Source organism: Chionomys nivalis, chromosome 7 (genome assembly GCF_950005125.1).
Source record: "Chionomys nivalis chromosome 7, mChiNiv1.1, whole genome shotgun sequence".
Taxonomy (NCBI): domain Eukaryota; kingdom Metazoa; phylum Chordata; class Mammalia; order Rodentia; family Cricetidae; genus Chionomys; species Chionomys nivalis.
The window spans coordinates 66,810,444-66,832,822 of NC_080092.1; the positions used below are offsets into that span (position 1 = coordinate 66,810,444).

Sequence of the window (22,379 nt, forward strand, 5' to 3'; positions counted from 1 at the left end):
AACCTTACAGCCATTAATAACCGACAAGGTATCTTCAAGGGCAGGATGCTCTTAGGAACATCTGGACCTCGTTACATTTCATGGCCCTGTCCCTAGCTCCTTAACTGGCTATTTTCAGGGTGTCCGCTCAAATTCCGCTATCACAGCACATTTTTGGAGCTGAGATCAGGTCCCCGATCATTGCATGACTTAAGATGAAGCCCCTTCTCTAAAACAGAGTTTGCAAAGTCAAGTTTTCACAGAAGCAGGCAGATTTCTGTGAGTTTGAGGCCAGCCTGGTCTTGATCCAGGACAGCCAGGGCTGTTCTATAGAGAAACCCTGTCTTGAAAAACAAAAACAACAAAAACAAACAAACAAAAAAATTAGGCAGGGACTCTACTGAGACATACCTCAGGCCTGATAAGAAAAATTTAAATAATTTAAGGAAACAGTAAAATAAGAAAATAAAAATCCAAGAACAGATGCCTTGAAGAGTAAGCACAGGTGACTATCAGCTAGTTCACTCTTGCCCCAAGAAAGAATCCCTCAGTCTACAAATCTTCCCAGGAGAAAAAGTAAGAATATGGTTATGAATAATGGAATGAAGGAAATATAAAATAAAGCACACATAAACTGGATGTGGCAGCACATGCTTGCACTCCTACCACTGGGAGGTAAAGGCAGGAAGCGAGGGCTCAGGGTCATCACTGGGCATCTAGCAAGCTCAAGGCCAGATTATGTTGCTTAAGTAAGACCTTGTCTCCACAAGAGAAAAACAAAATATACAATATTATTTAGTCTTATTTAAAAACAAAAGGGCCACGGCTGGAAGGATGGTTCAGTGGTTAACACCGGCTGCTCCTCTAGAGGACCCAGGTTCAGTTCTAAGCGCTCATATGACAGCTCACAGTTGTCTGTAACTTTGGGTCCAGAGGGACACGATGCCTTCTTCTCGCCCCCGAGGCACCAGGTATGTACATGATGCACACACACAGGCAAACTCTCATTACAAAAGCAACAAAAAGAAACCTTTCCACATCCCTCTCCTGGGTTTAGTCCATTAAACACAGACCTTACCCTACACCAAGAAAAGAGAATATTGTTAAGATATCAGTTTCTGCTCAAATTGACTTATAGACTCAATGCAATCAGAGACAAAACCCCAGTGAGTTTGTCGACAGTGGTAAACCAATTCTAAAATTTATATGGACAGGAAAGAATTCTAGAACAGCTCACACAATATTGGAGAGGGACAGAGAGCTGGCACTACCCTCCTTAATACAAAGACAATGTCATATTTGCACATACTGGGGCACAACAGAAATCCTGGAAATAACCCTCAAGGATCCAACCAACTATCTCCAGCAAAGAAAGAGAGGTAACCAAGGAGAAGGGAACCCCTTCCATACGTAGTCACGGACGGACTAACTGCAGTTCACACTAACTAGACAGACCTTACAGGTTCCACAAAAATAAATCAAAAAATCACCCAAAGTAAACTGGAAAACATAAAACTTCCAAAAAACAGGAGCAAATCTAGATGACTGTGGAGTTTGTGTTGAGTTTTTAGATATAAAACCCAACACATAGCTCATGAGAGGGAAATAAAAGAAAAGATAAGCTTCATTAAAATTAAAATCTTCTGCTCTGTGTAAGTTGCTGTCAATGAGATGAAAAAGCAAGCCACAGACTGGGAAAATATAACTATAAACACTTATCTAATGAAGCATTTGTATTCAAAACACATGAAAACCTCCTAAAATGCAACAAAAATTAAACAGTGAGCAAAAGATACAAGAACACCTTAGCAAATGCCTAGTTGTTCTTTGTCGACTCGACACAACCTAGACATATCTGGAAGGAGGGATCTTAACTGAGAAAACGCCTGCATCGGGCTGCTGGCCGGCAAGTCTGCGGAGCATTTCAGACTAGTGACTGACGCGGGTGGGCCCAGCGCGCTACCAGGACCACCTCGGGGCAGGCGGTCCCACAGTGTAAGAAAGCGGACTGAGTAAGCCACCAGAAGGAAGTCAATAAGCAGCATTTCTCCAGTCTCTGCTTCAGCTCTACCTTCAGATTCCTGCCTCCACTTCCCTCGATGAACTGTGCCATCAGGATATGTAAGCCAAATAAATCCTTTCTACTCAAGCTGCTTTCGGTCACAGTGTTTTATCACAGCAACGGAAACCCTAAGACCAAAGAATTTAGACAGATGCCAAGTGAACAGATAAAAAGAAACTAAATATTATCCTGTCTTTAGGAATTATAAATTAAAAGACCAAAGAGAAGCCAAGCTTAGTGGCTTGTCCTGGAACTTCAAATGCAAATGAAAAGGTGAAGCACCAGGAATCCATGGAAACATAAGCGGATGTTTTTTTGAAGTTAAAAGTACTCTTACCATAGAACTCAAACATTATTCTTCCAAGCATCTCTTGAGAGAAAAAGCCATATCCACAGAAAAACACAAGGATCTACATTTATAACAATTCATGATTGCCCCAAATTGGGAACCACCAATGTTCCTCGCCTGTGAACAGACAAACAAATTGTGGTATACACAGGCAGTGGAATGTTTTCGTGATGAAAGGAAGGAAGGCATCAAGGCGTGAAAAGTTAGAGAGGAAGCCCAGGTCTGGATTTGTGCATCACACACACTCTACGTGGGAGGAACCACACGTTGCTACAAGAAAGACCACATACAGTATGATTCCAATTGCATGGCCTTTTTAGAAAAGACAAGACTATGGAATCAGAGATTAGTGCTTGCCTAGGTTTTGTCAAATGGCACAGCAGAGGTGGGATACCGAGGATGTTTCAGAACAGTGAATATGTTCTATATGATGCCATAATGGTGGATGACTAGGCAAAACCTAGTTTGGAGCACAATTAATAAAAACCCAGAGACAGATACTGTGGTTCAACCTGAAGATCAAAAAAACAAAACAGCCAGCCACTGGCTCTTACTTCTACCTCAGTCCGAAATGTGGACCCTACCTCCTGAATTTTCAGAATGGACTGTGTTTGAGAGCTGTCTCCTCCCATCTTATATTCCTCTCTAGGGCTGGGATTTAAAGTGTGTACCACTAACTCCTGGTTTCTATGGCAAATTAGTGTGGCTTCTGGAATTAATAGTATGTCACCACTTCCTGGTTTGTAAGGCTGACCCACGGGGCTGTTTTACTCTCTCATCTTCAGGCAAGCTTTATTTATTAAAATACAAATGAAATATCACTACACTAGTTGAATTAAACAACATGGAGAGTGACTTGCCAGGACATTTGTAGACTACAACACATTAATGTTGATTCATCAATTGTAGCAAGTATATTCCATGACTCTATTCTCAATGGGCAAGACTGGTGTGTCTTTGTTGGGGGAGGTGGTGAGGATGAGAATATAATGAGAATTCTGAGCTTTCCATTCAAATTTTCTTTATATTTGAAACTGCTCTTAAAAAATAAAGTCTGGCCGGGCGATGGTGGCGCATGCCTTTAATCCCAGCACTCGGGAGGTAGAGGCAGGCGGATCTCTGGGAGTTTGAGGTCAGCCTGGTCTACAAAAGCTAGTTCCGGGACAGGCACCAAAGCTACAGAGAAACCCTGTCTCAAAAAACAAAAACAAACAAACAAAAACAACAACAACAACAACAAAAAGTCTGTTAATTTAGATAATTAAATAGGAACAACAAGAAGAAAAAGAACAAAATATTGTTATCCCTCCTGCTAAAGGGGAGTCAGAGTCTTGAGGTGATGATATAGAACCTCTATCCTGAAGAATGTGCAAAAGTAATACTCATAATGAGGTTCCTAAAGGTTTAACCACCTCTCCATGAACTTCCAATCTGTTTCAGTACAAAAATATGAGCTTTTTAGTTTCTGAAACTTTAAGTATTATAATTTACACAAAACATTCACAACCTAAAAATACTGATTTCTTTTATCTGTGACTAAGAATTACTCCTTTAAAGTCTTATTTTGGCCGGGCAATGGTGGCACACGCCTTTAATACCAGCACTCGGGAGGCAGAGGCAGGCGGATCTCTGGGAGTTCGAGACCAGCCTGGTCTACAAGAGCTAGTTCCAGGACAGGCTCCAAAGCCACAGAGAAACCCTGTCTCAAAAAACCAAAAAATAAAAAATAAAAAAAATAAAGTCTTATTTTTTCAAACTAAATAATAATTTATTTATGTTATCACCAAATGATTATCAGATTTAGATAAGAAAATTTTTAGACAACTTTTAAGCTGTTTGTTTTCCTGGATTGTTACAGTTTTGTTTTGTTTTTAATCACTCCTAAATGACATACCATTGACTAAATGAATGCCACGGGGAGGACCTTACCTGCAAAATGGGAAAAGTGGCACTGGTGATGCCCATTTTGTACAAATTTAAGAGCATTTCATTTCCACTCCATATTTTACAAGACGACTCATAGTCCCTTTCCACAAGATGCTCAGAATTTGTTTCTAACCAACTGGAATAAAACACACAAACAGTCTGTCAGCCAGTGTCATCTCTAGATGGCAGGACTGCAAAATTATTATTGTCATCTATGGGTCTGTATACATTTTTGAAGCTGTTAGGAAATACACAAGGAATAACACACCTCCAAAATGCACATTTCACACTGTAAAATAAACACTTGTATAAGCGTAGGCAATTTTATTAGGAAAGAAGTAAGGGTGAGACTTTGCAGAGTCGCACTGCTACACTTACATCCAGCACCCAGGCATGAGGTGTTCATATCAAACCACATAAAAATGAATGCAAGACAAATATTTATGCTGTATAGTAACAACAAAAGAAATACCTGAAAATGTATAAATATATTTATTGAAATGTACACTCACTTAATATCTGCTTGAATGCCATTTTTATACCAAAGATACAAGTAGAAGTTAAGGCAGTATACAAAGTAAAGAAAATCTTTATTCTCACGGAAATTAAACGAGCACTTAAGGGAGTCAGAAACAGTAGACACAGGAACAAATACATAAGAGAGGAAATACCAGGGCGACAGATAGAACTCAAAGGTAGAGTGCTTGCTTAGCACCCAAGAGGCCTCAGGATCAATTCCCAACACCACAAAAGGGAGCAGTGATATACACAAAAATAAAGCTAATCACCAGTTGGTAGCTACTTTAATCTGAATGTCTCTGATACACTCCCAGAAAGGATTTTCTAACAACTGAAAGCAGAAACATGGCCAGTCCCCAGGGGGATAATAAAAAGAAAGATGCTTCAAAGCAGAAGGGATAATTGGTGCAAAGCTAACAAATTTTGCTCCTCTGAGGGCCTGAAAGAAAATCAGTTTGATCATCACAATGGGCAATAAGAGATAATGGTACAAACAGCATTAGAGAGATAAACTAGAATCAGAGTCGGTTAGAGCAAGGACTAGAAATTTGGGTTTTGGGCTGGAGAGATGGCTCAGTGGTTAAGAGCATTGACTGTTCTTCCAGAGGACCTGAGTTCAATTCCCAGCAACCACATGGTGGCTCACAACCATCTGTAATGAGATTTGGCGCCCTCTTCTGGCCTGCAGGCATACATGGAGGCAGAATGTTGTGTACATAATAAATAAATAAAAATCTTTTTATTTTTAAAAAAAAAAAAAAGAAATTTGGGTTTTGGAGGAGCGGCTATTTGAGTCTTGGGCCTGTAGGCATCCGGAGGAACGATCACCAAAGGTTCTGCCTTGCTTATATCTTAAGAGGCTTCAATGGAGCCACAGTCACCAACTACAACAACTGGAGAAAAAGGGACCACCCTGAAACATAGGCTCCACTTGTTCCGATTGGAGGAAGAGATGGGTGACAACAGGGTAAGAACACATTCAACAACATGAAGAGTAACACAGCATCACCAGAACCAATGGTTCTACAACAGCAAGACCTAAATATACCTACTCAGATGAAACAGAAGAAAACAACCTTTAAAATAACTTTATGAAAATGATTAAGGCCCTTAAAGAGGAAATGAAAAATTCCCTTAAAGAAGTGGAGGAAGCCGGTTGTGGTGGCACATGCCAGTAGGATTTGCTGAAGGAGGCAGAGGCAGGAGGATTGTGAGTTTGAGGCCAGCCTGGGCTACACATTTTTCTTTAAAAAAAAGAAGAAGTGGAGGAAAAGACAAACAAAAATTTGGAAGAAATCAACAAATCCCTTAAAGAAAACCAAGAAAAAGCAAGCAAACGGGTTAAAGAAATGGTTCAAGACTTAGAAATTAAAATAGAGGCAATAAAGAAAACACAAACTGAGGGAAATCTGGAAAAGGATCAGGAGCTACAAAAGCAAGCCTAAACAACAGAATATAAGAGGTGGAAGACAGAATCTCAGGCAATAGAGGAAATAGATTCATCGGTCAAAGAAAATGTTAATCCAACAAATTCTTAACACAAAATATCCAGGAAATTTGGGACACCATGAAAAGACCAAACCTAAGAAAAACAGAAATTGAAGAAGTCCAGTCAAAGGCATAGAAAACATATCCAACAAAATCATAGAATTAAACTTTCCCAACCTAAAGAACATGCCTATGAAAATATGAGCTCACAAAACACCAAATAGATGGGACCAAAAAAAAAAAAAAGTCTCCTCACTACATAACACTCAAAACACTAAACATATAGAATAAAGAAAGAATATTAAGAGCTGTAAAGGAAAAAGGCCAAGTAACATATAAAGACAAACCTGTCAGTATCACCATGAAACATCTCAGAGTCAAGAGTACTATACGTTAAAGATTGTAGTGATTTTACTGCACTTTTCTTTAAAAGAAAGATTTATTTATTTAATGTGCACTGGTGTTTTGCCTGTATATACTCTGTGTGAGGGTGTCAGATCCCCTGGAACTGAAAGCTGCCATGTGGGTGCTAGGAATTAAACCCGGGTCCTCCAGAAGAGCAGTCAGTGCTCTTAACCGCTGAACCATCTCTCTGGCTCCTGTACTTTTAATAGATTTCAGAAACATAATAGTTTAATTAAGGAAAACAAACATTTTTAGTATTTTTCTACCTTTATTTATTAACATGTGAGTATTTGTGTTAAATGCTTGATTTTAAAAAGTCCCGTTTGAGTTACTACCTTGAGTTTCATGACAAATTCTGCAGTGAATTTTGGCTTGGGAGTAGGACACAATTTCCAGCTTCTGAAACGCTGTTAAATACATTTCTGCCATTTGAGGAACTAGAAGGAACTGAGGAACTGAATATCCAGCAGTACATATACCTGTGAAACAGTATTCCTGGCAAAGATGATTATAAAATCAACTATAAATCAACTCTGAAGAATGTTGGAGATGGATGGCTTAGTTGCAACCAAGCCCAATGACCTGAGTTCAAGTCCCAGAGCCTACATGGTAGAAGGAGAGAACAGATTCCTGAAAACTGTTCTCTGATCTACACACACACACAAAATGCAGTAATTTTTAAAAGGTGCAGATGTTCTGTATCTTACAGTATCAAATATTTAGTAACAAACATAATCACCTTATTAGTACACAAATTTGCTTTTGTCTTTACAAAGTAATAAAATTATATGAATATCAAAGAACAGTTTTAAAATGTTTCTTCATGATTTATTGGACAGAAAGGGGTTCTGAGTGCAAAGTCTTTAAGAAGCCCTGTTCTAGGCTGTGTCACTAGGTTACATGACTGAGCAGAACACAGAGCCAGGAAAGAAATCAGGCCCCAGGACCAGGTCCTCAGGCATTCCAACAAGTAGACATCAAACAACACCGAGGAAGAATGGACTGTAAGAAGAAAACCAGAGACCTCACAGACGCTAAGGCAAAAATGCTTTTCAGGGATGACAAGATGCTCGATGGGTAAGGTGTTTGCTACTGAAGCTGGTGATGTGAGTCCAATCCCTAAAGCTCAAGATCACATGGTGGAGAGAACTGACTCCTGCAGCCCTGTGAGCCTAGTTGTGTGTCCTGCCACAAGTACACACACACAAATGCACACACAAATTATATTTTTAATTAAAAATGAGCAAACGAATGAATGAATGAATGAAAGCATGAACAAATGAATGAATGAATAAAGCATTGGCTATGAAAGCCTAATGACTTGAGTTTGATCTGCAAAACAATAAAATGAGAAAACCAACTCCCCAAAATTGTCCTCCGACTTCCCTATATACACTACCATGACATGCATACATATACATCAAATTCACACACAATAATAGTAGTAATAATAAAGATTTTAAAAGTGCCTTTCAAGAGGCTGACCATCAATGGCATCCAACCTTGCTGAGATGTCAAGATAACAGAAAAACAGCCATTGAACTTGGTGGCAGATCACTGGTGCCTTGACAAGAACAGCGGCACCAGGATGGATGAAGAATGTAAATGAAAATAAGAGAATCAACTGTGGACTACAAATTTCGCTGTGAAATAGAATGACAAAATTCTACCTGGAGAAGCTACTACGAAGAAGGCAAGCAAGACTGATAAAGCGGCTCATCACCTGATGATGAAATAAGGACAGTCCGAGTTCTACCCCTGGAACCCGTGGAGAGGTGGAAAGACAGAACCGACTCTACAGAGTTATCCTCTGACCTCCCCATGTACCCCCAATACACATACCACACAGAGAGACAAACAAGTAACATAGTTAATGTATATCCGTATACACACACATCACAAAGGAAGGCATAAGCGGGGAGCACAAAGAGAAAGGAAGGGGATTTGCAACTCTTACTGTACACAGAAGGCTGACTCCCTATTAAACAACGAGCTTCTATACACCAGTGAGAGAATCACAGCAAAGACCGAGAAAATTTTCAATAAGTAGTTAATACAAAAGGAACCTAGAGCCGGGCGGTGGTGGCGCACGCCTTTAATCCCAGCACTTGGGAGGCAGAGGCAGGCGGATCTCTGTGAGTTCGAGACCAGCCTGGTCTACAAGAGCTAGTTCCAGGACAGGCTCCAAAACCACAGAGAAACCCTGTCTCGAAAAAAAACAAAAAAAACAAAAAAAAAAAAAGAACCTAGAAGTTGACTTAAAGATGTTTGATTTCTTCCATAATGAGAGAGATGTTAAGTGGAAACTCCTCTGGGCTATCACTTTTTCACATACCAAGGGAGAACAAAATAGACTGTCAAATGAAAAAAATACCAGGTACAGAATGCCATCATTTGGGAAACAATGAGAAGCAAGAGAATTTATTTATATTGACTCATTCATTGACACATACACACACACACACACACACACACACACACACACACACACACACATACCCTGAAGAACTTTGCTTAGGAGAACAAGGACTAAACAAATAAGAGATGGGATGAGAGGTAGTTTTTACTAAATATGTTTAGATTAGGTCCAAACCATCTGACTACACATTTAAACTTTTCAATGTACAAAATAAAGAAAACAGAAATGCCAGAATGCATGTGATGAGATGTAGTCAGAAAACTTATAACACGATTCTAGAATAAAGTATGAAAGAGAAATTATCTAAAATAAAATTTAGTAAAATTTGTACTAATTTTTTTTTAAGTACTAAAACCTCCCCATTAATTAAAGCCCACCAACTAGAATCACACTTGAATGATGTAATGAATAAAGCCCTAAGGCACCGGAGAGTTGACACACCAGCTAAGAGCACTTGCTGTTTATGTTGGCCAGTTTTATGTCAATTTGACACAAGCTAGAGTCACGTGAGAGCAGGGAACCCCTCTGAGAAAACGCCTCCAAAAGATCAGGATGTAGGCAAGCCTGTAGAGCACTTTCTTAGTGATTGTGGGTGATGCCATTGCTGGGCTGGTGGCCCTGAGTTTTCGAAGAATGCAGACTGAGTAAGCCATGGGGAGGAAGCCAGTAAGCAACCCCCTCCCTCAGGAGCTCTGCCTCAGCTCCTGCCTCCAAGTTTCTGCAGTCTGAGCTCCTGTCCTGGCTTCCTTCAGTGATGACTATAATGTGGAAGTGTGAGCTACATAAACTTTTTTTCTCTCCAACTTGCTTTGGTCATGTTTCATCACAGAAACCCTAACTAGGACCCTGATCTTGCCCAGGTTTGATTCCCAGAACCCACATGATGGTTCACAAATGTCTGTAACTCTAATCCCAGGGGATCCAATGTCCTCTTCTGACCTGCATAGGCACTCATGTGGTACACTTACATAATACATGCAACCAAAACACTCATACACATAGATAAAATAAATCTAAAATGAAAGACTATGACTCAGATTTTAAAAATCTTAATTTGTTATTTAATTATTTTAGTGAATTAAAAATGGGTACTTGACATTATTAGCTTTTAGAAGTCAATTACTTTCATTAGTCTTTTAAAAAAGAGCTAAACTGATAAAGAATAACCCATTTCCCAGAAAGCCTGGTTAAAGTTTACTAACTTAATTTTATACTTATGTGTATGTATCTGTGTGAATGTACGTCACATGTGTGCAGATCCCCAAGGAAATCAGAAGAGGACATTAGATCCCCTGGAGTTGGAATTATAGGTGGAGCTGTAATTTTAACTGTCAGATGTGGATGCTGGGAACTGAAATCAAGTCTCTGCAAGAACAGGAAGCACTCTCTTTGGTCCCTAAGTTTACTAACTTTAAGATACCCTGACATCAAGCATATCTTTAATACAAAAAGACAATGCAAATACACTGAGAGACAAAAGTTCTTACTTAATGAGGTTATAACACACATCTCGTAGGGGCTCGTGGTTTTTCTTCCTTACATTATTGTTGACCAAACTATCCAGCTCATCCCGAGCAAACCGAAGTTGAACCTCTGTTACACTGTAGCTTGCTGACTCCCGAGCACATTCTTCAATGTTATGAGCTTCATCTAAAATGACAACTTGCTCTTTCAGCTTTATATCCATCTGTAAGATAAAAAATTTTCTATTAAAACATTTGACAAAATGAATTGAACAGCAGTAGGCAAAAAAATTCGTTTAAAAATTCACAATATAGGCCAATACTGCTTGTGCAATTTACATTAAAAAACTAATATTCAAGCCTTAAAACAACTTCAGAAGCACTAACATCTACCAGATACCAGTTCTATACCAAAGAGCTCACATTTTCATTCTAAGAATGCTTGTTAACCAACCTCTTGATGAACATGTGCCTATCAGCTGAGCATAGTTGATGGTATACAATTATACAATAAAGAAGCATTCAGTACAATTTTAACACTGATGACCACACACTTTTGTGTGTGTATAGTGCTGTGGCTAAGCACAGAGCTTCATGCTTACCATGCGAGCCCTCTAACAAATGAGCTGCACCCCTATCCCTGTGAGGGGAAACCTTGTGAAGGGAAACAAGAAGGCAGATTCAATGATTCCCAAAAACAAACAAGAAGTGGTGCAGTCCGACCCACGGCATGTACTTTATTTTGAAGACTGCTCTTCTCCGGCTGATGCTGATAAGTCTACTAATCTGCAGATCAAGTGACATCATGTTTCTCACAGAGGAAAACATAGCTCAGAACCAGGCTCATCAGGTAAAGTATTCCGATCCTCTGTGGTCAGAAATTGGCTCAGATTCAGGAATGGACATGCCATCGGAGCTGAGCTGAACAGAGTGACTGGGGGGATGCCTGCAAGCTCATGCCCTTTCCTCCAGCTTAGCTAACTGCCTGCGGTTGTCCTCGGTCCCACAAGAAAAGGACTTCCTAAGAACGAGGCCATCATAACGAAAGAAAGCCAGCTCTTTCTTCTTAAGCTCTTTTCAAGTTAGGTTTGTATAACTTGGAATAGAAAATCCTGAGCAATAAAACAAGGAAATTTTATTAAAGTCACCTCCAATAAATGATTTTGAGAAAGTAATAACACAGGTCTGGGAGTGACTGAAGAGAATTATGAGGCCAGACACAGACTGAGGTTAAAGAGAGGGATTCCGAGGAGGACAGGAGCGAGGCGGAGCATTTCAGTGGGTGTAATCAAAACAAACACAGGAGTCCCCGAGCTCATGCTCAAGGGATCCACTTGGGAGTTTTAGGAAAGGCTGAAAGGGCGGTTCTATGCCAGACTACTGAGCATCTTGAAAATGGAACTAAAACGTGAACTCTATCCCACAGCAAAGGAAGAAATATATTTTCAAGTAGGGGACTGATAGAATGAAAGTAATATTAAGAAGCCTATCCTCACTAACACTGTTATATCTGATGCCTAACTAGGAGCTACCCAATGAAAGGTACAGCAGTAGAGAATAATGGTATGGCAGCAAATAAAATGCCTTACTGAGGCTGGAGAGGAGGCTCTGTGGTTAAGGACACTTGATGATCTTCCAGAGGACTTGGGTTCAATTCCAACACCCACATGAGGGCTCAAAACTGTCTGTAACTTCAGTTTATGAGGGATCTAACACCTTCTTTTAGCTTCTGTGGTCACCTCACACATATGTTACATAGGCATACATTCTGGCAAACACTCATACACGTAAAATTAAAAAAATTAAATAAAATATATAAAAATTTAAATGCCTACTAATTCTTTTTTTTTTTTTTTTTTTTTCGAGACAGGGTTTCTCTGTGGCTTTGGAGCCTGTCCTGGAACTAGCTCTGTAGACCAGGCTGGTCTCAAACTCACAGAGATCCGCCTGCCTCTGCCTCCCGAGTGCTGGGATTAAAGGCGTGCGCCACCGTCGCCCGGCATGCCTACTAATTCTTAACTTAAAAAGCTAGAGCAGGAGCTATGGCTCAGTTGGCAGAGCACTTGTCTAGCATGCATGACGTACTGGGTTTGATTCCTAGCACCACAGAAGCTGGCTATGGTGGCACGCACCTGCAATCCCAACCTGAAACTCAAGGTCATCCTCAAGTTCAAGGCTAATCTGAGCTATATTAAACCCTGTCTCAACAACAAACCTAGAAAGAAACAGAAAGCTAATATGAACTGCATAGTCACAGCTAAAGAAAGCAGTAACTGGGTCAGGCGGTGGTGGCGCACGCCTTTAATCCCAGCACTCGGGAGGCAGAGACAGGCGGATCTCTGTGAGTTTGAGACCAGCCTGGTCTACAAGAGCTAGTTCCAGGACAGGCTCCAAAACCACAGAGAAACCCTGTCTCGAAAAAAGCAAAAAAAAAAAAAAAAAAAAGAAAGCAGTAACTGGCTATACCAAATCGTTTACTCTTTGTATTAGGCAATAGTGACTATAATCTCTATAAGAACCAGATAAATAAATAAAATTTAAAGTTCACTACTGAAAAATTCACAAAGCACAACTTTCACAATACATATTCTCGTCACACAGCTTCTTCAATGAAGTTATACGCCCCCCCCCCCCCCCCCGGAGAAATATTTTTAGGTAAGTCTTAATTTCGTGAATGGAGAGGACGAGGGTTATATAATGGTCTTCAATGGGGACAATTTGGCTCCACAGGGGAAATGGGGACATTTTGGCAATGTCAGAGACATCTCTGACAGTGACAACTGTAGGGATTATATTGGCATCTCAGAGACAGAACCGGGGTTACCACTAAACATCACAAAGCACAGACAGCCTGTCACAGCCAGGTGACTCACTCAAGGCTGAGGAGCACACTGCAGTTCGAGCTTTAATTGCTATTACTTTGGAAATTAAAATAACCGGGCTAAAATGTCACCTTTTAATTCACCATAGAAGACGTGTTCAGTACTCTATTTACATAAAGTCGATGCAGAGGGAAAGACGCAGACATCTAAAAGCTTCCACAGTCATCACCTTTACCTCTAAGAGGCGGAAACTTCTAATTTTCATAGGTACTCACGCTTTCCCTTATTTGTGCGTCCAAGAGGTAGTTGTAGGGACAAAATACTATGTCAGCATCATCCACCAGCTCCCGAGCTGTGTAGTAGGGACATGCCTTCAGTTTCCTCCCGAGGCCGACAAGCTCTTCTATGTCCCAGGCTTTGGACATCCCCTGAAGAGACTGCAATGTCTGCTGATTACTAATTTTATGGACACCATGGTAAAAATAGCAGGACTTCCCCTGAAAACGGACAGACATAACTGAAATGTGAGCCAGCTTTGGAATAGAAGGAATAAAGTAAGATTATCACAGAACTTTAAAAGATTACTAGAACCAAAAGCTAATAATCTATAGAGAAAACAAATACTTCTATACTTCTAATCACAATCTTATCTTCCTGCCAAGACACAGAAATCTCACTACACTGCCAATATTGACTTTGAACTCTTGGGCTCAAATGATCCTTCTGTTTCACCCTCCCTAGTAGCTGGAATTAGAGGCTATATCCAAAACCATTTAAAGAGATTACAGTAGTTCACTCAGAATCAGAGAGAACACCCAATACAAAATCAACGAGAAAAACATGCTTAAATTGTTTGATGTAGCCGTGCCATTAGCCATAAAGCATTCCTGGAAGATGAACAAAGCAGTGGTATTTCCTGATGGTTTTAGAATGGAATTAGGTGATAGACATAGGGAGAAAATTTCTATTGACTCTCTTGTCTCTTTTCAAATGTAGGCCACGTGACAATATTAGAAGTCAGGAAACAAGAAAGGGAGATGAGGGGAAAAGGGAAAAGGAAATAAAATACAAGAGTACCCCCAAAATTGCAAATTATATTATTCAAAACATACTATTAACATTTTCGTGTATCTCACTTTTTTTTTTTTTTTTTCATTTTTCGAGACAGGGTTTCTCCGTAGCTTTTGGAGCCTGTCCTGGAACTAGCTCTTGTAGACCAGGCTGGTCTTGAACTCCCAGAGATCCACCTGCCTCTGCCTCCCGAGTGCCGGGATTAAAGGCATGCGCCACCAATGCCCGGCTCTCACTTTCTTCTATACACATGTATAGAGAGTTACATATCTATAAAATGGCCCAATATTAAGATTAAAAACAAACTGCTAAGCCAGGCGATGGTGGCGCACGCCTTTAATCCCAGCACTCAGGAGGCAGAGGCAGGCGGATCTCTGTGAGTTCGAGACCAGCCTGGTCTACAGAGCTAGTTCCAGGACAGGCTCTCCAGGTTTTGAAACCCTGTCTCAAAAAACCAAAAAAAAAAAAAAAAAAAAACTGCTATCAGGAAGATATCATTTCACTGTTGCGCATGTGTACACTGAGTTAGTATGCCAGAACTGAACTGGTTTCCTTCGTACTGGGCGTTTAGAATGTCTTCATGCTTGCAATGGAAGCACTGCACAGCTGAGCCATCTCCCCAGGCCTCACCTTTAGCTATTTTAAAGGTGAGAAACAAAATCTTGTTTTGATGTGTACTTTTTATATTTCTACCAAGGTGTAATATTTCTTTGAAAGAACGTCCTGTGTGTGTGGTGCTGGACACTGAGTCCAGGGCCTCACACACTCAGTGTAACCACTCTACCCGAGTTACAATCTCCAGTCCCTGTATGAACATTCAACCAAGGGTCCATGGAATTCCTATTTCTTCGATGTTATCTATTAATGCCTTTGCTATTATGTTGCTGGAAGTAAAATATACATAGCATTAATTAAAAATTAAAATTTTGATAACTCACTCCAAGTATGAATATGTCATATACCAATTTTAACTGACTAAAAGCGGGGACAAGAGAGATAGCTCAGTGTTAAGAGCATTTACTGCTCATGGAAAAGACCTGGATTTGGTTCACAGCACACATATGACAGCTCACAACCACCTTAACTGCAGTTCTGGGGCATAGGAGGTCTCTTCTGGCCTCCACGCGTGTAGTGTGCAGGCAGGCTCATCACACACACACATTACAACAAAAATCTAAGATGCATAAACGTAGCCCAGTGTGGTGGCAGGTGACTATAATCCAAGCATGTGGGCGCCTGAGGCAGGGGGGTAGAAAATTTAAGGCCTACTGACCTTCATAGCAACATTCCCAATTAAAATAAGTTAAATAAGTGAATGAATAAATAAAATGTATAAAACTAATAGTCAAGTTACAAAAAAAATTCAACAAAAATTTAAGCCTTGAGTAATGAAAGTACTAGAAGCTTTGAATAATGGGAAATTTGCCAAAACTAAAAAATTCTGACTTTTATCATCGATGCACACTGATGATAAAAATTAGATACATGGCAGTTTAAAAGCAAAAAAGAAACAAAATCTAACAAAAAACCTGCATCTAAATCCAATTTTTTAAAAATATTTATTTCTTATGTATACAATATTCTGTCTGTGTGTATGCCTGAAGGCCAGAAGAGGGCGCCAGACCTCATTACAGATGGTTGTGAGCCACCATGTGGTTGCTGGGAATTGAACTCAGGACCTTTGGAAGAGCAGGCAGTGCTCTTAACCTCTGAGCCATCTCTCCAGCCCCTCTAAATCCAATTTTATGACCAACAGCAGACACGTTAAGCCATTTTAAAGAAGTTATACCCTTTTAAGTGTAACTTAAAACAGTGGTACACACCTTTAATATCAGCACTCAGGAGGCAGAGGCAGGTGAATCTCTGAGTTTGAGGACAGCCTGGTCTATAGATGGAGTTCTAGGCTAGTCAAAGCTACATAATGAGACCTTGTTTCAAAACAAGCCAAATGATACACCCTTTGAAGTGACTGTGCTATTTGTTAGGTTCTCTGATGATGTTATGAGAAAACCAGTCATCAAATGTGTAAACGCATGACTAAGTCTGTGCAAAGTGTCCTTGCTTGAAGAATAAATATGCATATATACTCTAGCAAATAATGGTTTTTTAAACGTTCTGGCAAAATACGCACAGAACTTTGCCGAGTTTCTTTGAGGGGTTAGAGGACAGGAGAGGATGTAGCTATCATGTTGGGCTATCCACCTATGTGCGTTACCGTACGTGTGACTATATCTCTTTTCTTTTCAGGGTGAGGGGAAAGCAAGCTCGTCTTATGTAACCAGCTACCCTTAAATCTGCAATCCTACATGAGCCTCCAGAAGACTGGGATCACCAATGTGCACCACAATACCCAGATACTTTTCTTAAAAAGAAAAAAAAATTTTTTTTTATTTTGCCTGCATGTGTGTATGTGCATACCTGGTGTCCACAGAGGGTATCAGATCTCCTGGAACTGGAGTTACAGGCAGTTGTGAGTTGCCATGTGGTGTTGGAAATTGAACCCTGACACTCTGGAAGAGCAGCCAGTGCTCTTCTAACCTCTGAGCCATCTCAGCTGCTTTGTTTGAATTTTTAAAGAACAAGACAGTCTACATCAAAATTTTTAAAAGAATTGGCATTCCAGGCTCAACTTTACTTTTCATAATTGAAGCAAAAAGAAAAATTTTAACAGATTATCATTCCAGTATGGTGGCACTTTGAAAGAGACTGTGAACAAAAACACATGTACCTTCAGATCAAGCCAAATAATCAGAAAGTTTACACTTGAAGGGCTCTTAGGACAACAGCTCTGTGCAGGCTGACAGTGAAGCCCAAAGCTCATCCCTTTTAGCAGTGTAACAGAACCCAGAAGGGAGTCTGTCGGCGGGAGTGTTATCACTCTGTAAACCCTTTTCACTCAATGTCAGTTATCTATTTATCGTTTCTCTTGGGTAAATCAGCCACAGTAAACACAGACACCTACAGTGACTTTGTAATTGGCCCTCATTACAATACCAAATTACTCTGAGGGCTTGGGAACAAGAAATGAACGCTTGTGTATACCCGGGAGGTAAGCAGTCTGACACGGAGCTGGGAGACAGCACGCCACAAGCAGCTCTCTCTGCGGACTTCATCTCTAATGTGCAAAAACAAACTAGCTGTTCATTGCAAGCCAGTGGGAAGTTCTGAGCATCCAAGTCTACCAAACTGTCTTACATGACTGAAACTTTTGAGCATAAAGACCAAATGCAAACAGTACTGCAGGATTCTAGACTATTAGACAAAAAAATCTGCCTTAAAACTTTTCATTGCTTTCACCAATATATTTTAACTTATATATTTCCTACAAATGCACAATAATTTTTGCCAAGAACGAGTGAAAAAAGATTTTAAAAATATGCAATGGCAGACAGCACCTAGGTTTAGCAGAGCAGTCAGTAACAAATGGAGGCATTTGTGGTTACTGCAAAACCCTTTCCTTGAGCACCCTTTAAACACACACAGTAAGAGACTCCATGTCATTCTTCAGCTAGTCAGAAAGAACTGAAATGGCAACAAATATGACTATAGAATTTCAATAGTGATTTAGACCTAATGATTCTGTTTCCTTCTTTGCTCTGAACAGTCACTCAAGCCTGTCCACTACGCTCCTCGCTCTCACTGTACAGTCAGTCTCTCCGACTACATAAAGCTAAATAGCTACTAAAATATGACTTGAATAGACATTAAAAAAACCCAAGTAAACTCTCATCTGCTTAAAATAAAAACAACCGAGAAAGAAAACCAATGAAACATAATTTATTCATATTATACGGGAGGAGTTGATCCATCAATGAAACAAGACTTTTGGGACTATTACTCATAGTCTTTTGTGTAGAATCAACTCTGATTAAATAATAGAAAGACAAAAAAATATTTCAAAGTCTACATCATTGTTCACTTTATATACTGATTCACTTGGCTATTTTGGAGAACAATCTCATACTTACAACTTCAATTTTCAAGCAAATTAGCTACAACAAATGCAGACTTCCAAAATAATACTGCCCAGGATTAAACGGTATTTACAACAGCATCTCTTTCCTCATTCTACCCAACCTAAGAATTCATACCACTCCAATTTCCCTGGAAAAATTTAAAACCATGTATAACATGTAAAACATTTAAGGCATGTTATACATGGTTTTAAATAAAACAATCCTGCATTTTTTTAAAAAAGTCTGTATTAATTAGAACCATAAATTAAAATAATCATGTATTCAACATTAAAAATTTCCAAATTTGCTCAGTTTAAACTATCTTATTATGAAGTTTTTAAATACATAAAATATGCTGATTAGATCTAATTAGATAATATTCTTATAACATTTTATGCCTTCATCTGACATCACTCATGTTCAACTATTTTGGTTAGAAGGATTTAAACAAAAATATTACATCTCATACAACAAAAATTAATAACATGGAATTTTATTTATTTATAAGTTTTAAAACCAAAATCTATCAATTTAAATGTGAATTAAAATTTTCTTATGGTGACAGTTTTAAATAGTAATTAATTTGATTTCATATTATTTAATGATCAGTATATAAATATACAGAACATGTATCAAGAAATTCTAATCTCTTCAGCCTTATTTCTTTTCTCTACATAAAGTAATCTTACTCACGTGTTTTCCATCCAGCAGCTCCATACACTTCTCATTTCTGTTGAAGTTACCCACTACTTCAGGGTGAACACAAGTATGGTCCCTGCTGGAAAGAATAGTCATTGGGACTCCTGAGTAAGCTGTCTTTCGGAGCTCTCTAGTAATCTGAGCAATCTGCTTGTGTGTGCGTGTCCCAAAATAAATTTTGGGTCTCTTGGATTGTCCCCCGTGATCTTTCTTAATAGTATCTGCAGAGTCTTCACTGTTTCCTTGTTTAGTAGAACAGCAGCACTTACAACACTGGCCATCGAGCTGAAACAAGGGAAGAAAACAGACCATGTCTGGGCCACCACAACAAACACTGTACCACCTCTCAGAATCAAAGCCCTTAAGTAAAGAATCCTAATGGTCCAAGAAGCTTTCAGAGAGTAGTCTCTAAAGGCACCACTGAAGAAGAAACCACACACTACATACAAATTAGTTCTCTATCTTCTCCAAGTTATAAACAATGCTTCTCCATCTTTGCATTCTTTCCAACATATTCAATTCCAAATATTTAAAGTACATCTTAACACTTCTCTTTTATAAAATTATAGTATTAAAACAATATGACAGATTGGAAAAACATTTCATTTCTCTTGGGTCATTGCGACATTATAGAACTGATAGATTTTCTCATAGCATGGCTCAAATATTCTGCTTATAAAAGGTATTTGAAATGTGGTTAACAAAAGAATAGAAATAAGAAGTTGAATCTTAAGCACCACTACAAAATAAGTACAGAAAACTCTTCTCTAACAAAGGAATGAAAATGAATACAAAAATATCAACATTTAACAGTGAGTGAAAACAGGCTGCTTGCATGGAACAAGTATGCCTGAAATCCAATTACATGTGTGAAATCAAAACCCACCAGAAAAACTGTTACTAAAATAGCTCATCTTGGACAAGCTCTCAAGTCATTCAGTATCGCAAATGAAATCACATAACTATCTCTTTAAATTCAGCAATGGAACCTCAAGAGTAGTCTAAACTTCACCTGATTTGAATTCCCACCTACGAATTCTGCCCCACCCCCTTTTTGCAGGTTTAATCTATGAGAGCTCACAGATTCTTAACAAATATCCCCGTCAGAGCTTCAATTCCTCCACCAAATGAGACAGAATGAAGTCGCATTTCAGAGAAATGCTGAGAAACAATCACTGAGAGGGAAAAGGGGGAACAGCACACTCATGGAAAAGACTTTACACTGCAAAGACTCAGTTTGGTAGGACAAATACTCTACTTACTGCATTAAAAAACTGTAATCAGTAAGATTAGCCTTCATAAACAAATGATAAGTCATAGTATGTTACACCACAACACTGGAGATCAAGCTGTCTTTTAGCCTCTGCTCAGTGGAAAAGTAAGTTCAAATTACTCCTAGTCCACCATTAAATATTACAATACATGATAGAATGGATGTAAATGTGACCCTTCTGGAGCTGTCACTCACTGGGATAAAAGGTTCACTGATGTGCCAAATAAACATTCAGTCAAAGCAGATAAAGTTACAGTCATGCTGGAATTGTTACACTCCCCTCTCGGGTTGCCAGTAACAGCAGATTTCATTACAGAGCGCTGCCACATTAAATAGCCAGTTCCAAATATCCTGCCTTCTATATTGAATAATTACTTATTCACTGAAAGGATAAAAGAAGAGTTATGAATGGGGCCCTTGTCAACAGCGAAGCAGGAAACAGCTGACTTGTGGTTTATGTTACATATGTTGCAATATCTAACAACTTATACTCAGAGAAAATGGAATGCAAAGTATATCATGATATTTGCACTGAATTGTGTTTTTTTTGGTTTCTGTAGTGATCATATTAATTAATTAATGTACTGAGAAACTAAGGTAACTACAGGTACAGAATTACTTTACTTTTTCATATCTATAGACTTTTTACTCAATTACACTATTTCTATTCCTATAATGCTGTTGAATTTACTGGACAATTAGACTGCTAGGACCCATTAAATCATTTTATCCTGTATGGCTACATTATATAAAACCCTAAAAGTAATTCACTGAAATGGCTCTCAAGGCTTAGCAAACTCCTTTTTGAGAGAATACTTTTCAACATTAATTTCACTTAATATTTACCACTGGCTTCTTTTAAGTCTTCCTTTTTTTCTGACTCCCTTTCAAAAAAAGAAAAGTACAGAAATATATATATAATAATCAACTTTCACAAATATTTTGGTATTTAACTTACAGACCTTCACAGATATACAAATGTACCTTTCATATAATTATTTTCAAATAAAAAGGAAACACTACCATATAGTTTTACAACTTGCTATTTCGATTTCAAAATTTTACATTTCAAGAAGGGTGAATTTGGCATCCCTAAGTCAGTTCTCATCTTAAAATGTTATGTAGTAGCTCTACTAACAAAAATTCATGATTAAAATTTTTTAACTACAATAGATTTAGATACCACCAATTTCTACACCATTAATTCAGAAAAATATAGGCCATAGATATTTTCATATGAAATATGCTTTGTTTGTTAGCTTTTAAAGTGAATTGAAAAAAATTATGCATTTATGAAGTCAAGGTAGACACCTTAAGAGGACAGTAGTTACACAAGAAAAAAATAAGAATGAAATTAAGAGTCATGTCTTGCTCCTACGCACTCCTAAAGAATAACTACTTCTTCAAAAGTGATCTTCCATAGAGGTTACTACTTAGAAAATCTGAGAAAATCATACTTGAAGATAGAAAAGTGATATGACACCAGAATAAAAGCTTTTAAATAAGCATTTACCTAATAACAAAAAGGGATTGCCTTTATCAAAATGATTACCTTTCAACGCTGAAAGAAAACACAAGATAGGATCTGGATCCCAGCAAGGAGAGGAGATAAGAATGCACCCTGACCTCTGAATAAGCTGTGACTTTATGGCCTTTCTCTGAAACCTTTGGACTTAGAAGTACTGATGCAGTCAGATGAATAAAATCCGGCAACTTTGCCCCTCTTGATAGCTATTTCTCCTGTTGACAGGTTTGTTTTTCATAGGGTGGTTGCTTTTTGCCTATGTTCCTTAAATGCATAGAATTTTCATCGGGACACTACAAAATAAAATTTAAAACTATTAACTTTCATCCAATATACTAAAGGCCAACAGGTAAAACACATGATCCCCAAAACTTGTCAACTTTATAACCTGTAAATGGTAATGAGTTCTGACCAAGCTCTGTA

General features: G+C 38.8%; 1 protein-coding gene across 1 annotated transcript in view; it reads right to left on the reverse strand.

Annotated features, from left to right (window-relative positions):
- Positions 1–22,379, reverse strand: part of Brip1 (BRCA1 interacting helicase 1) — a 113,526-nt gene that overhangs the window by 57,387 nt on the left and 33,760 nt on the right. The window contains exons 6-9 of the mRNA XM_057775036.1: positions 19,153–19,443; positions 13,708–13,929; positions 10,635–10,834; positions 4,320–4,452 (exon numbers count right to left, since the gene is read on the reverse strand). Of these exons, the coding sequence (XP_057631019.1) occupies positions 4,320–4,452; positions 10,635–10,834; positions 13,708–13,929; positions 19,153–19,443 (846 nt within the window). The remainder of the gene's footprint in view (positions 1–4,319; positions 4,453–10,634; positions 10,835–13,707; positions 13,930–19,152; positions 19,444–22,379) is intronic.